The 16,331-nt window shown below is 48.6% G+C and overlaps 1 protein-coding gene across 8 annotated transcripts in view; it reads right to left on the minus strand.

Moving 5' to 3' along the window:
• SMAD1 (SMAD family member 1) overlaps nt 1-16,331 on the minus strand; it is a 118,243-nt gene that overhangs the window by 68,209 nt on the left and 33,703 nt on the right. For 7 of the 8 annotated variants that reach the window (XM_060179011.1, XM_060179012.1, XM_060179009.1 and 4 more), the window contains exons 2-3: nt 14,056-14,691; nt 1,399-1,653 (exon numbers count right to left, since the gene is read on the minus strand). In XM_060179011.1, the coding sequence (XP_060034994.1) occupies nt 1,399-1,653; nt 14,056-14,455 (655 nt within the window). In that variant the 5' untranslated portion in view covers nt 14,456-14,691. The remainder of the gene's footprint in view (nt 1-1,398; nt 1,654-14,055; nt 14,692-16,331) is intronic. The other variant, XM_060179005.1, reaches the window with a different exon arrangement.

Raw genomic sequence — 16,331 nt, forward strand, 5'->3', positions numbered from 1 at the left:
CATCTTCATCCACAGAACTCCTATGTGGTGCTCCAGATGGAACCCTGAGACTCATGCTCTACCCACTGAGCAACTCGGCCACCCTGCTAGGCCCTGCCAAAACCTTCTGAATCGCCTCTCCTCACCAACCGCCTCTCCTCACCAACCGCCTCTCCTCACCAACCGCCTCTCCTCACCAACTGCCTCTCCTCACCAACCGGTTCATCAGTCCCAAGGAGCCTGCAGGGTGGGGTGGGGTGGGAAGTGCAAGTCCCAGTGGCACCAGCTGGCTTTTGAAATGACTCTATCTCCCACCCTCGTTCCAGATGTCTTGGGATTGAAAGACACACAACAGTGCAAACAAACAGGGCTGGGATGAAAGGAAGCCGGGACACACACAAACACACACACACACACACACACACACACACACACACACACACACGAAAAGAAGCAGTGCCAGGGGGAGAGTACTTCGCGATGCTGGAGGGTGCCCAGCGACTGCCAGAGAATTCTGATTTACTGACGAACATCTCAGTGGCCCAGTACACATTCAGGCCTGGCCTCTTTCCCTTTCTCAGAGTGCCAATGGCTGTCAAGTACATCTTTATTTAGAGGAACCTCCTAAGGTCTACTGGCAAGAAACTTGGCACTAATCAAAAAAAATTTTTTTCCCTGAGACACTTTCTTATTAACCTATCGCCTGCAAACAGAACATCCTAATTAATCACTTATTTGTATAAACATTACACCATCAATTATTTCTTAAAATACATGTTTGGTTTTTTTTGGTTTGTTTTTTGTTTTTGTCTTTCCAAAGTTAAACAAGCAGATGGTTTCCAGGGCTCTAGCTATAATTCCTTTGCAGTTAAAGTATCTGTTTCTTGGAATCACATCACCACTTCAATGAATTTAATTAAGTTGATGTGTGTATGTGTGAGGAGGGTTGGAGGGGGGGTCTCTCAGGAAATATCTTTCATGAGGTTGCACACTCTTTTTCTCTCTCCTGCTTTTATCAGGAGCGAAGACGGGAACAATTAAGCCAGCCTCAGATGGGTGCAGCCCCTTCAAGCCCTTCCCAAATGAGAACAGTCAACAGGGATGTGAGCATATGTGCCTGGGAAGTGTGAGCAGATGCTTTCACTTGGCTCTGAGGGTGGAACTCACCCCATGCTCTGTCCTGAGTGCTGGAGTGCAGGGCTCTGGGGAGAGCTGGTATGCTCTCTCCGTCCCCGACCCCAAAATGTCACCCAGCTTTCTGGGAGCTTGGACTGCAAGCAAAATGACATGTATCCAAACCAGGCCCTTGAACAGTGTGGTTTCACATCAACACTGTGAAGGGTGGCTCAGTGGCAAGAGAGGACGTAGGTCAGAGGCCCTGGACTCCGTCTGACACCCATTACCAAGCGGAACACCTACCTGGCATCTGAAAAGGACTCCCCGGGTCGGAGCTGGTGGGCGAGTGTGGGTAGGTGCTGCTGCTCCCCGGGGAGTTGGGGTAGCTGCTGTTGGGGGAATGCGGGAACGGGTGGCTGGGTGGCTGCTGGAAAGAATCCGGGAAAGTAGCGTTGAGTGGCATGTGAGGCTCGTTCTGTCCTAAGTTGCGGAACTGGGCCAGGAGGCTGTGCTGAGGGTTGTATTCACTGTGTCTGGGCACCAGCACGGGAGGGAGAACTGGAAACAAAGAGAAACGAGAGAGTCAAAAATGAGGGTGATAGAAAGGGGAACAAAACAAAACCAAAGCCTACTAAGGACCTCACAACACAGTGGCAGCATGACTGGTATTGGGACCCTGATTGCAGTCAGCTGCAAACCCCATTCAAATGGAATGCCTTTTGCTCTCAGGGATGACAAGCAGATGCTAGGGCCTTAGACCTGAGAACAGCACTGACAGGCTCCCTGTTTATTTATTTACCTTTGAGAAAGGGAGAGAAACAGAATATCACACTGGCACATCTAGTGCTGGGGACTGAACTTGGGGCCTCATGCTTACAAGTCCAGAGCTTTATCCACAGTGCTAACTTCCAGGCCACTAGGACTACTGAGGCAATTCCACCACTGACAGAGGCACAGGCATTTTCTCTGAACTAAACAAAGGTGTTACAGTATCACACACCTTTAGCAAAGCGCTTGGAGAAAGATAAACTTAGATCTATCTTATAAATAAAGCAGAGCTCCAAATGGACCAGAGGTCAGCGAGAAATAGGAAACTTCACATGTGCCGGAAGAACCTGTAGACAAATTCTTCCTTACATTCTGGGTGTAGAAGAAGAAGACTGTTCAGGACTCAAATCCACAAGCAATAATACCTAACACTTTTGCAGTAAGTCAAAACATATGACAGTGCTAAAAATATACTGGTGATACCTTATTTATTTTTTTTAATTTAAGAAATAAAAAGACTGAGAATGGGTGAGGGGTAGATAGCATAATGGTTATGCAAAGAGACTCTCAAACCTGAGGTCCCCAAGTCCCAGGTTCAATTCCCCATACCACCATAAAGCCAGAGCTGAGCAGCGCTCTGGTTTAAAAAAAAAAAAAAGACTGAAAATGGGTAAATGGCACAAGCAGGCAATACACGCCCACGCGCACACACAAGCAGGCAATACACGCCCACGCGCACACACACAAGCAGGCAATACACGCCCACGCACACACACAAGCAGGCAATACACGCCCACGCGCACACACACAAGCAGGCAATACACGCCCACGCGCACACACACAAGCAGGCAATACACGCCCACGCGCACACACACAAGCAGGCAATACACGCCCACGCGCACACACACAAGCAGGCAATACACGCCCACGCGCACACACACAAGCAGGCAATACACGCCCACGCGCACACACACAAGCAGGCAATACACGCCCACGCGCACACGCACAAGCAGGCAATACACGCCCACGCGCACACACAAGCAGGCAATACACGCCCACGCGCACACACAAGCAGGCAATACACGCCCACGCGCACACACACAAGCAGGCAATACACGCCCGCGCGCGCGCACACACACACACACACGAAACCGATGTCTTCTGAGGGCCCAGATGGCGGCATGCCTGGTTACCCTATACATGGGTCACCATGTACAAGGACCGGGGTTCAAGCCTCTGGTCCCCACCTATAGGGGGGAAGCTTCACGAGTGGTTAAACGGTGCTGTAGGTGTCATTCCCTGTCCGGTCTCCTTTTCTGTCCCACTCTACCTTCCCTTCCTTCCCTCCTAGTTTGTCTTGATCCAAAATAAATGCTTTTAAAAGAGTGTCTTCTGAAACACATGAGCAGATGATCAGTTTTTACCATCCTGAGAGAAATATGATTTAGGACTGCCCCAGGCAACCCAGGAGCAGAGTGTCTGACTTGCAAGCTTAAGGTCCCAGGTTCAATCCTTGGCATCACATGTGTTAAGACAATGCTCTGGCTCTCTCTCCCCTCTCTCATAAATCCTGAGTCCTTGCTTGCAGGTCTTAGCATATCAAGGGGTGGGGCAGGAAGCCATTAATGGGAGTGGCTGGGCACTCTGGTGGTGGGCGAGGTGTGTTGGCACACCCTCTGGGGAGCTGTGGAACTGTAGCCCTGAGACAACTGTCTTGTAGAACAGCATTTCCTCCAATGAAAAAAATCCAGTTACAAAGTTGTTATCTGGCTAAGCCAGGCTACCTTTCTCTCCCAGGCCCCCAAATTCCTGATCCTTTTCACCTCAGTCACAGGGCTGTCAAAATGCACCCACAGCTCGCTCGGAGAGTGCATTGTTTAGCCGCGTGCACTACCCAGGCTTGAACCCTGCTTCCCCCACATTAAGATAAGTTTAGGTAGGGCACCAAAGTAAAAACCCTGTGGTGAGGGGTAGACATGCAGCTTCCTGGGCCAGTGGGGAGTGGAGTGGGTGGGAGGGATGGGTCACAGTCTTTTGGTGGTGGGAATGGTGTTTATGTACACTCCTAGTAAAATGTAAATCACTAGTTAATTAATACGAGAGGGGGAAAATTAATCGTATGTCTCGAAGTTTTTCAAAACACAAACTGAATCTTTTTAATATATAGGCTGTGTAATTGATATGCAGACTCTCTCAAAAGCCTAGACCAAGTAGATCAGAAGCAACCAATAGCACAGCTATATACAAGATACTGGGTACTGTACAGCAAACCCTAACAAAAGGACTTTTCAAAGTTAACCCAATTACCAAATAATGTGATGATAACATTAACTATCGATTGTCTTTTTGAACCCTAAGACAGCAGGAACCTCACATCTCCACTATAGAGCCTCTACTTCCCCCAGTCCTAGAACCATTGGATAGGGCCCACTTTCCCGTATGCCTCTCCCAATCCATATCAAATAATATTGCATCTGCCAATCACAACCTAACAAACACAATGATTGCCATCTCAACATGCTTCACTTCAGACTGTGTCCAGAGACTTCACGTGTGGAATGACAACCCTTCAGCTTCATTACTCGGGTGAGACCTTTCCTTTCACAGTATACTCTAATTCCATCTCAGGTGGTTCACTTTCTAACAAAGTCCCAAAACCTAGATATACACCAGTTTCTGTGAAAGAGAGCATATGTTCACACGTATCCGTAAACTACTGCAAAATATATACCTGAAAGCAGAAGTACACTAGAGTTTGCAGTGAGTACCCCCCTAACACTTCCTCTCCACTATTGCAAGCTTTGGGTCCATGATTGCTCAACAATTTGTTTGGCTTTGTATGTTAACTCTCTTTTCAGTCACCAGGTTCCAGATGTCATCAGGATGCCGGCCAGGCTTCCCTGGACTGAAGACTCCACCAATGTGTCCTGGAGCTCTGCTTCCCCAGAGACCCACCCTACTAGGAAAAGAGAGATGCAGACTGGGAGTATGGACTGACCAGTCAACACCCATGTTCAGCGGGGAAGCAATTACAGAAGCCAGACCTTCTACCTTCTGCAACCCACAATGACCCTGGGTCCATGCTCCCAGAGGGATAGAGAATGGGAAAGCTATCGGGGGAGGGGGTGGGATATGGAGATTGGGTGGTGGGAATTGTGTGGAATTGTACCCCTCCTACCCTATGGTCTTGTTAATTAATCCTTTCTTAAATAAAAAAAAAAAAAACACCAAGTGCAGGTGGTCAGCACATGAACACCTAAGACTGGACACAAGCCTCTCGCTATGTTCAGATGCTAAGAACTTCTGCCATGGAGCCGGGGTTCAAGAAATACTTCTGTGTGGACTCAGATGTGTGACCTCATTTGAAAGGAGTCTCAGAAATAAAAGCTCCTTTTTTTTGTAAAGAAATACACTAGCAAGGGCAACAAAAAGGAATAAATAAATAAATAAATACACTACCAGAATCCCATACTGAAAATAAAAAGCTGTGAGGAAAAAAAAAAAGAAAAGAAAAGTTTAGGCGCTATGGTCTCGTTCTCTCACAAAAAAGAAAAAAAGGGAGGCGCTCTCTGCCCTCCTCTGCCTGAGGTCATGGGAAGAGTCTTTAAAAAATGCCACACACACACACACACACACACACACACACAGAGAGAGAGAGAGAGAGAGACATAGACACACAGAGACAGACAAAGACACACACAGAGGACTAGCTCCCAGAAGGAAAGCACACCCCTCCCTACCCCACCCTCCTCCCCCAGCCAGACTCTGCCTCCTCTGTCTCTCCAAGTGGGATGTGTCTCTTTGGCTACAGAGTGAAGTAAGAGCCTTAATTCCAGTCAACAGGGAAGTTTCGGGAGACCATTTTAGATTCTGCCACAGCTCAGCCATTCTGCACCGTCCAGGCACAAGGACCAGGAACTGAGGGCTCAGGGCTCAGGGTGCTCAAGCAGCTTCAGGATTCAGCCACTGGGTTGTCACGGCTGAGCCGGTCTGGCAACTGGCAGGCAGGACGATCTCTTCTCAGGTGGTAGTCTGCCAGGCGGTCATGGGAAGAGTCTTTAAAAGATGCCACACAGGGAGTCAGGCGATAGCGCAGTGGGTTAAGCACACATGGCACGAAGCACAAGGACCGGAGTAAGGATCCCGGTTTGAGCCCCCGGCTCCCCAACTGCAGGGGAGTCACTTCACAGGTGGTGAAGCAGGTCTGCAGGTGTCTGTCTTTCTCTCCCCGCTCTGTCTTCCCCTCCTCTCTACATTTCTCTCTATCCTATCCAGCAATGATGACATCAATAACAACAACTGCAACAACAATGAAAAACAAGGGCAACAAAAGGGAAAATAAATAAATATGTAAAAAAAAATGCCACACAGACACATAAATGCACAGAGACAAAGACACACACACAGCACACACACACACACCACACATACACACACACACACACACAGAGGGCTAGCTCCCCAGGTAGTGCCCCTGGCGTGCCTTGTGTCCAGCCCTGATTTGTGCAGACCTATCATTCCCTACCCCGGGCACCCCTATGACTGAGCAGTGCCCAAGATGCTCATTCTCTCTCTTTCTCCTCTCTTCTCTCTCTCTCTCTCCTCTCTCTCTACCTGAATACATTCCCCTCCCCCCCCCCCCAAACAAGAGCACTGTTCAGCTCTGGCTTATGGTGGGTCTGAGGATTGAACTTGGGACTTTTGGAGCCTTAGGCATGAAAGTCTTCCTGTATAACTACCGTGCTGTCTCCCCAGCCCTGTGACACTTTGCGCTGTGACACTTCAGCTTTTCATTTGCTTACCGGTGGCCAGGTGGGTTGGCAGTGGTATTAATTCCATGATAGGCACTCAACAAGTTCTGTCAGTGGGTGTAGACACAGAGGTCAGGACACCCTGTCCCCACTCTGAGGACTTTATAACAACTTAGCAGCCTTCATTTCTAGGACTGTGACCCTTTATCTGGAGTGCAAACACATTGACAGAAGACAGACGTGAGAACACAATCTGACTAGAAGCTGAGAAGTGAACTCGGTCCAATAAACAGCACTGCAGAGCTTAAACAGTGTTTGACTCACAGAAGAACTGTGTAACTCAACTTCTGAGGACCCAGCTTTCCAGATAATTTCCAGCCGGCGATTTCTTCCCTGAATACCAGGAATGATTTCCTTGAAATACATCTTATCTGGGAGATTATGATCCCATGTTTTCTGCAGCTCTGAGCCAGTTCAGATTCCTACTGCGACCTCTCTGAGGGCTCATCAGTGACGGGTGCAGGAGGACCCAGAAGCATCATGTGGGCCTGCCTGGGACTGGTGCTAGAACTCGGAGCCTTGGGCTTGAGAGTTTACTTGCTCTCATGGCAATACCGCTTCTGAGTAACTTTCTCCTCCCACTCCTCCCTCAGCATCCTGAGCTTCTGGTAGTTGTAAGTGTCACACTGTCCCTTCCCCACCTGACCTTATTTCCTCACTGTATGGCTTATTATTTTCTGTTTCCTTCCCTCCGTTCCATTTTCTTTCTTTCTGTTTATTTTTTCTCTCTTGTTCTTTCCTCCTCTCTTTCTTTCTTTCTTTCTTTCTTTCTTTCTTTCCCTTCCTCCCTCTCTCTTCTCTTTTTTTCCCATCGTACATTGCCCGGCTCAGGTGCCAAGGATTGAACCTGGACCCTCTGGTATGCCAGTCCTGTACACAGCTGCTGTGCTATCTCCCAGGCCTATTTTCTTTCTTTTCCAGGGTCTGGCACATACCATGTCCTTAAAAACATATTTGCAACAACTGTGTTTAGTCACTCTTCTTTTAATATCCCTGGGCTTTTATTTTCTGGTCACTAACACAGATCTGCCTTTACACATTTTTCCCCCTCATCCACCACAGCACTGCTAAGCCCTGACTTTAGGTGGTGCTGGGAATTGAACCTGGGACTCCAGAGTCTCAGGCATAAAAAAGCCTTTTTGCATAACCATCATACTATCTCCTGGTGATAGTCTAAAAGGCCCTAAAAAATGACATGTAAAAATCACTAAAACTAAAGAAGGACTGAAGGCTGGGGAGGCAGCAGAATGCTTAGAGAAAAATGATTCTCCTGTCTAGAAGCTGTGAGTTCCCAGGTTCATTCCCCAGCACCACCATGAGCCATTATGCTATCTATACATAAGCATTTGTGGGGTTCAGTGAGCCCACAGTGGGTGCAGGGAGGTGAGGGGCCCTGATGCACTGACCGCAGGGCACAGGGACCTCTCATCCCGTCTCTAATTAGTGGTGGAACTTGAACTTCGTCTTCCTCACCGTAGGCCACATTTCTAGGGATCATCTCTTTCTCCTCCAGAGTCCCCCATGGAGTCAGCCCTGATCCTCAGGAAGTATCCAGACTAAAGTCACAAGGACACAGGCTAGAGCTTGTGGCCTTAAGACTCAGATGACCTAGAAACTCATGGCACAGCCACATTGCCTGGTGAGGAGGCCTGGACTGGAGGAAAGAGCCTGGTCTCTGGACTGAGACAGCCCAGGATGCCAGCTGTCTGTAGAAGCTCAGGCGGCATCTGTTGTCACTTCTGATCTAAAGCCACCTCAGGCCCCCATCAGTGAGGCGGCATCAATGAGGACCCCCGCCAAGGGCTGACTCCCTCCCTGAACCTGCCCCATGGGTGTGCGCTCCAATCACCTCAGGGAGGTGCTGTGCTGTGAGAGAACTCAGTTTATTGGAGGCAAAAAGACTATAAAGAATGCTACAAAGAGCAGAGAATAAACAGTCTTTCTAAGGGACCTGTGAAGCAGGTTCCGGCTTCTGAAACCCATCGCCCTGCTCCGGGAAGGCCTTGTGGTGTGTGTATACCTGTAAACCATATACCCACTGGAGTTACACTTCAACTCAAACCCAGCTCTCCAGCGACAACCTACTCCCACCACGTCTCAGCAGAGCTGTTGGGCGCTCAACCTCCCCCAGCCCGGGGTCAGGGTTCAGCAGGAATTCACCTGTGATGTCTGGCACACAGGAAATGTGAGAAGTAGCTCTCTCTCTCTCTCTCTTTTTTTTTTTCCTTTTTGGTGGCCTAAGTCCCAGGGCATCATAGATACCAAAGTGCTCTGGTTTGTCTCTCCATAAATACAAATAAATCTTTGCAAAACAGCTATTATTGCTGGGGCTCAGTGCCTGTACCACAAATCCACTGCTCCTGGAGGCTATTTTTTCCCTTTTGTTGCCCTTGTTGTTTAATGTTGTTGTGGTTATTATTGTTGTTGTTATTGATGTCATTGCTGTTGGATAGGACAGAGAGAAATGGAGAGAGGAGGGGAAGACAGAGGAGGGAGAGAAAGAAAGACACCTGCAGACCTGCTTTACCACCTGTGAAGTGACGCCCCTGTAGGTGGGGAGCCGGGGCTCCAACCAAGATCCTTATGCTAGTCCTTGCGCTTTGCACCACGTGTGCTTAACCCATTGCGCTACTGCCAGACCCTCTACTTTTTTCTTAATGGCTGCTATTATTTTCTTTTAATTTAAAAAAATATTTGATGCTTTATTTTAAAGAGAGGGGTGGGGGCTTGTGGTGTTGGGGACTGAACCTGAGACCTCGGAGCCTCAGGCATGAAAGTCTTTTCCACAACCATTATGCTGCCTCCCCAGTTTATGGCTGTTGTTATTATGATTCCTGTTATTAATCTTCCTATCAACTCCCTTCATAGTCTAAAGAAGATACATCCAGAACTTTCTTTGCTCCTGAATTTACTGGTCCATCCATAACTAGGTTTCAGCAAAATCTGAGGTTATGAGAGAAAAATTGGGGTTCACCAGAGGGAAAGAGGGCAGGCAGTCAGATAGTAGGGTACAGGTATACCTCCCTATTTTTCAAACCAGACATTAGGTGGGGGTCATAATGTAGCCTAGACAGAGGTTGAGTTATAATACTACACAACCGAAACTGATGCATCATTATAAACCAATGCTACTTCAGCAATGAGAAATTATCACATTAAACAATAAGAAAAAAAATAGTGTAAAATACCCTTCTGCAAAAAAAAATTTTTTTCCCTTTTCCCAGAGTACTGCTCAGTTCTGGCCACTGGTGGTGCCTGGACTCAGACCCAGGACCTCTCAAAATATAAATCCCTATTTTACTGTCAACTGTAAACCATTAATCTACCCATAAAGAAATAAAAAAAAAAAAAACCAGTCCCAAGGGCCCTGCTCACCGCCAGAACCCCCTCGATGTCTCTTCACATGCCTTATTTAATTTCATCCTCAGCACCACACAGGAAGCAGATAAAACCACCGCCCACTTCACAGGTCTGCAAACACGAGCTCAGGCAGGACAAATCATGGAGCAAAGGTCACAGAGAGCAGGTGGCAGGCTTTCGCCCGAGGACCCCCCACCCCCACCCCCTCCAGGCCCTGGCAATCTCACACCTAGAGAACAACATGCATGGTCCTTCAATGCTCTGATCTGTGTAGCCTTTAAAGGACCCCACTCCACGAGCACCCCACCAGGAGGAGGGTCCCATGGTCCCGCCCATCAGTACACAGTCTGGTTTTAGTTCCTGTGGTTTGTCACTCACTGCTGTCCTTTATTGGGCCCTCCTCAATCGCTATCAAACAGGCCATGGCCGGTGCGCCGCTATGTTCCATCGCTGGGGAGCCAGAGACGACCCAAACTGCCCCTGCGGCTACAGACAGACTATGACCCACATAGTCAACGACTGCCACCTCTCCAGATTCAAAGGAGGTCTCGAAACTTGACATCAGGCTCAACCTGACGCTGTTGACTGGCTACGGAAGAAGGGCAAACGCTAGAAGAAGAAGATTATCTGCTGGAGCAGAAGCAGCCCTGTGTCCCCACATTTGATGCAGGGGGCGTATTCAGGGCCTTGTGCACGCTCCACACCACTGAGCAGTGTCCATTCTGAGGCAATGGGAGACAGAATAGGAGGACAGAGAAAGGCAAAGAGCTGGTGGGAGCTCACATGGTTGCGTGGCCACATTTCCATGAGCAAGGACTTGGGTATGAGTCCCCAGCCTCTAGCTGCAGGGGAAGCCTCATGAGCAGTGAAGCAGTGTTGTGTCTGTCTGTCTCTCTCCCTCTTATTTTATTTTATTTTTTAAAAATATTTATTTATTTTCACTTTTGTTGCCCTTGTTGTTGTAGCCTTGTTATAGTTATTATTGTTGTTATTATTATTACTGATGTTGTTGTTGGGTAGGACAGAGAGAAATGGAGAGAGGAGGGGAAGACAGAGAGGGGGAGAGAAAGACAGACACCTGCAGACCTGCTTCACCGCTTGTGAAGCGACTCCCCTGCAGGTGGGGAGTCGGGGGCTTGAACTGGGATCCTTGAGAGCTTGTTTGGAGGTTCTAGCAGGGGAGCGCAGCTACTCCTATACCCTGGACCGAAGACCGGTCCGTCTCTATTCGGGGAAGGCCGTCCTCTTCGACTGAGTGCGCAGCTTCGGGAGGGACGCACATGGAGCGGTGAGGGAGAAAGGGGACACCCGCCTAGCCAGCCAGATCAGCCGAATCCACCCTGGCGATCAATGGGGTGACAGATGTCGCAGCCAGATCGCCCTCACATCCGAACCGGGATCCTTACACTGGTCCTTGCGCCACGTGCGCTTAACCCACTGTGCTACCGCCCGACTTCTTCTCTCCCTCTTTATTTCCACTTCCCCCCTTGATTTCTCTCTGTCTTATCAAATATATATACTAAAGGAAAGCAAGGAGAGAAACTACAGCAGCACTCCACAATTCAGAAGTGTCCATCGCGCTCTCACCTAGTAGAGCACAGACTCAAGCACATGTGAGGAGCCAGGTTCAAACCCCCGGACACCACAAAGATCACCACACAAAAGGGCAGTTTTATAAGCAGCAAAATGGTGCCGTTGTGTCTCCTTCTCTGCCTTCCACCTTCTAGTGGGGAAAAAAAACCCACCAGGAATGGTGGAATCATGCAGGTATGAAGATTCAGTGATGTCCTGGTACCGCAGGAAAATAAAGAAAAAAAAAAAGGAGAGGGGAAAAAAAAAAGTGGAAAGATAACATCATGGTTCCGCACAAGACTTTCGTGCCTGAGACTCCAAGGTCCCAGGTTCAATCCGTAGCATCAGCCAGGGCTGAGCTTTCTCTTTCTCTTTTATTCAAATAAAATAGATAAAATATCAAAATAAGGGGCCAGGAGGTGGTGCACCTGGTTAAGCACACATATTACAGTGTGCAAGGACCCAGGTTCAAGCCCCTGGCCCCCACCTGCAGGGGGAAAGCTTCACAAGTGGTGAAGCAGGGCTGCAGGTGTCTCTCTGTCTCTCTCCCTCTCTATTTCTCCCTCCCCTCTCAATTTCTCTATGTCTCTTTGCAAGAATAAATAAAAAATCAAAATAGAATAAAATAAAAAATATCAACAAATTAAAAAAAATCTAAAATAGATGTTTTAAAAAGGAAAAAAAAAAAAGACAAAAGAAAAAAAAAAGATCAAAGTGGAAACCTCTGAATTCCCTGCCCAGGTTTTGTATCAGCTTTCAAGTCAACAAAGTTCAAAGTCCAGAAGATAACTTTCAGGAACCACAGGAAAACATAAATAATCACAGTATTAATAAGGCCAGAAGGCAGGAGGTTTCCGGGAAGGCCTCTGGGGAGCAGAGAGGGTGACGGCACCGTGAGATGCCCGCCCTACCCAAGGAAACAGAAAACCCCCTCCAAGCCAACCACTGACCAGGAGCCTGGGTTCTCAGGGCACCGAGAAGGTCAGCAACATCTGTCCTATCAGCAGCCGGGCCTTGGTCCTCAGAGGCCGCAAGGAGTCTCTCTTCCATAACCTTCCACACATGTTCAGAGAAAAATCTTAATGGTTTCTACGTTCCCAAAGATACATTTCCAGGATGGGTCAAGGCGTATCTCCTTTTGGCTAAAATAAAATCCTTCCCTTTACTCAACATCCTTGATGATGAGTACAGTCGTTGTCACGTGTTTCTGTGACTTTGATTTTTTTGCTTTTATCCTACTATAATTTTCTTTCTTTCTGAATTATTTTTTGATAGAGACAGAAAGAAATTTGAGAGGGAAGGGGGGAGAGACAGAGAGACAGAAAGAGACCTGCAGACCTGCTTCACCCTTTATGAAACTTCCCCCCTGTAGATGGGGGCTGGGGGGTTGAACCCAGATCTTTGTGCACTGCAACACGTGTGCTCAACCAGGTGCGCCACTGCCCAGCCCCTAATTTTCTAGACTTACCTATTTATTTAAAAAAAAAAAAAAAAAAGATTCAACGGCATGGGGTGAAGAAAAATGACAATGATGAAAGTCCGTGAAATTGTTTTGTTCCAAGAAACAGATGGACAAGATAGGCAGAAGAATGACTTGAGCATCTAGGAAGAGAGCTCACCAGGCAGAGGGTGCTACTCTGTTATTAGGGTTTGTTATTAGGCTGGAACCCGGGCACCACATGGAAGGTGCTATGGCACCAGAGAAAGCTCTGTGCTATTGTGCTGTGATGTCTCTCTCTCTCTCTCATATGGTTTAGAGTGGTGGAATCACCCAGACACACACACACACACACACACACACACACACACATACACAGAATGTATGGGGACCAGGTGGTGGTGCACCTGGTTGAGCGAACATGTTACAGTGCAAGGACCTGGGTTCGACCTCCCAGTCCCCACCTGCAGGGGGAAAGCTTCATGAGTGGTGAAGCAGTGCAATAGGGACCCTTCTCTTTCACTCCCTTCCCGCTTGATTTCTGGCTGTCTCTATCCAATAAATAAATAAAGATAATTAAAAAGATTTCTTTTTTTTTTTTTTTTTTTGCCTACAGGGTTATTGCTGGGGCTCAGTGCCTGCCCAAAGAATCCACTGCTCCTGGGATTTTTTTGTTTTCTTTTTATTGCCCTTGTCGTTTATCATTGTTGTTATTATTGTAGTTGTTGTTGCTGCTGTCATTGTTGTTGGACAGGACAGAGAAATCGAGAGAGGAGGGGAAGACAGAGAGGAGGAGAGAAAGACACCTGCAGACCTGCTTCACCGCCTGTGAAGCGACTCCCCTGCAGGTGGGGAGCCAGGGGCTTCAACTGGGAACCTTGGCTGGTCGGTCCCTGAGCTTTGTACCACGTGCGCTTAACCCGGTGCACGACCACCCAACCCCCAGGACATTTTTTTTTAAGAATAAACAGAATGCTGGGGAAGGGGAGGGGCAGGGCCCCCACTGCTCACCGGGGCTCTCCACCCGCTTGTAGTGGTACGGGTTGATGCACACCTCCTTCTGCTTGGAGCCGAAGGGGAACTCACAGCACTCCAGTGGCTTGAGCTCATGGTGGCTCTGCAGGTCGGGCCAGCGCCACACGCGGCAGTAGATGACATGGGGCAGCCCCTTGCGGTGAGACACCTGCAGCCGGCCGTCCAGCGAGCGCGGGATGGTCACGCAGTTGCTGGGCTGCCCCGGGCAGCTCAGGGCCTTCTCCAGCTCCTCCATGGCACCCTTCTTCTTCTTCAGCTTCTTCACCAGGGCGTCCACCGCCTTCTCGGCCCACTTTTCCTCCTCGTCGCCCTGCTTCCACCCCAGGAGCCGCTTCACGGCGGGGCTGGTGAAGGAAAACAAGCTGGTCACGTTCATGGCGGCGGCGACGACGGCACAGGTTCCAGGCTCCCGGAGGAGGGGACAGGACCAGGGAGGGTCTCAAGTGCACGTGGGGAGGGGACAGGACCAGGGAGGGTCTCAAGTGCACGTGGGCTGCCGGGGTGGGGCGTCTCTGGCTACTGGAGCGGGCTGCTCGGCGGTGGTGTCATCTGGGCTCCCTGGGAGTCAGGCCTGCCATTCCCCGTGCTGAGGAAGGGGAGCCAGATCCACACCTGCAAACCAGAGGGCAGAAAAGATGAAGTGTTTAGCCCCTGCGCACTGGAGCATGCGTGCTTCACCAGGGCCCCGGCCTACATCAACGTGGCAAACAGTCCATTACATTTGTATCTATATTTCTATTTACATCTTCTTTAAGCTTGCCGAGCAACTAACTCTCTGCCCTAATCCTGCTTCCTAGTTCTACTCTCACCCCCAACACCATCTTCCCAGACCATATTTCTAGTCCCCCCTCTCCCATGTTAGTTATCAAGCTCAAGCAAAGATTACTAAGACATAGGCTCCTAGGAACATTCTTAAAATAGACTTCCCAGCTTCCTTCTCCTCTAAGGTCGCTACTTTTGTCTGCTTTATTCCTACCTTCTATTTCCTGTTTATTGACCATTTGGTCCTGCTTTCCATCTTACTGCCTTTCAGTCACCAAGTTCCAGATACTACTATGGTTCTATTCTGACTTCCTTGAGCAGATGACCTCACCCATGCTTCCTGGAAGCACATCTCCCTGGAGCCCTGTCCCACTAGAGAAAGATAGAAACGGGTTGGGATGTGGGGGGGGGGGTAAGAATCGATGTACCAAAGCCCATGTCCAGTGGAGAAGCAATTACAGAAGTCAGAACTCCCACCTTCTGCACCCCAAAAATATTTTTGGCCCATATTCCCAGAGGAGTAAAACATTGGGAAAGTTTCCAGTGGAGGGGGTGGGAACTGTATAGAATTATACCCCTATTATCTAACAAACTTGTAAATCAACATTCAATCACTAATAAAAATAAAACATTAAGAAAAAAGATGAAGTGTTTAGAGTCATCTCTGCGAGTAAGGCCATCCCTGCTGCAATCTGACATATGTAGGCCTGGTTGGGTGATTTTAATTTCTTTTTTCTTTACTAGGACAGAGAAAAATTGAGAGAGGAGGGGGAGACAGAGAGGAAGAGACAGAGAAGACACCTGCAGTCCTTTTTCAGTGCTTCACCATTTGTGAAGCTTGTCCCCTGCTGGTAGGGAGTGGGGGCTTGAACCCAGATCCTTACATATGGTTACGTGTGTGCTGCCACCATCCTCAGCTAAGTGAGTCTATGTTTTACTAAGGACTGCACTGCACCTCCCCCAGCCCCCTAAAACACATGGCGGGGACCTGATCCTTAAAGTGATTCCAGAGACACGATGGCAGAGGACCTCGTGGGAGTTGTATTGTTATGTGGGAAACTGGGAAATGCTATGCTTGTACAAACTATTGTATTTACTGTTGACTGCAAAACATTAATCCCCCAATAAAAAAAATATTTTAAAAAACATCTCAGCATCACTTATCAAAAAAAAAAAAAAGGTGATTCCAGAAATGCAAGGGGCCAGGTGGTGGTACACTTGCTTGAGCACACACGTTACAGTGTACAAGGACCCTGGATCAAGGCCTTGGTTCCCCCCCCCCCCCCCGCATGAGACAAACTTCATGAGCGGTGAAGCAGGGCTGCAGGTCTCTGTCTCTCTCTCTCTACCTCCCTTTTGCCTCTCCATTGCTCTCTGTCTCGATCCAAAATAAATCAAAAGAGAAAGATGCAGACCTTGAAGCACACCAAAACTTGGAGTAAATGATACCATGAGGCTGGGCACCGGCCAGGACTGGGGACTGTGCATGA

This window comes from Erinaceus europaeus, chromosome 19 (genome assembly GCF_950295315.1).
Source record: "Erinaceus europaeus chromosome 19, mEriEur2.1, whole genome shotgun sequence".
Classification (NCBI taxonomy): domain Eukaryota; kingdom Metazoa; phylum Chordata; class Mammalia; order Eulipotyphla; family Erinaceidae; genus Erinaceus; species Erinaceus europaeus.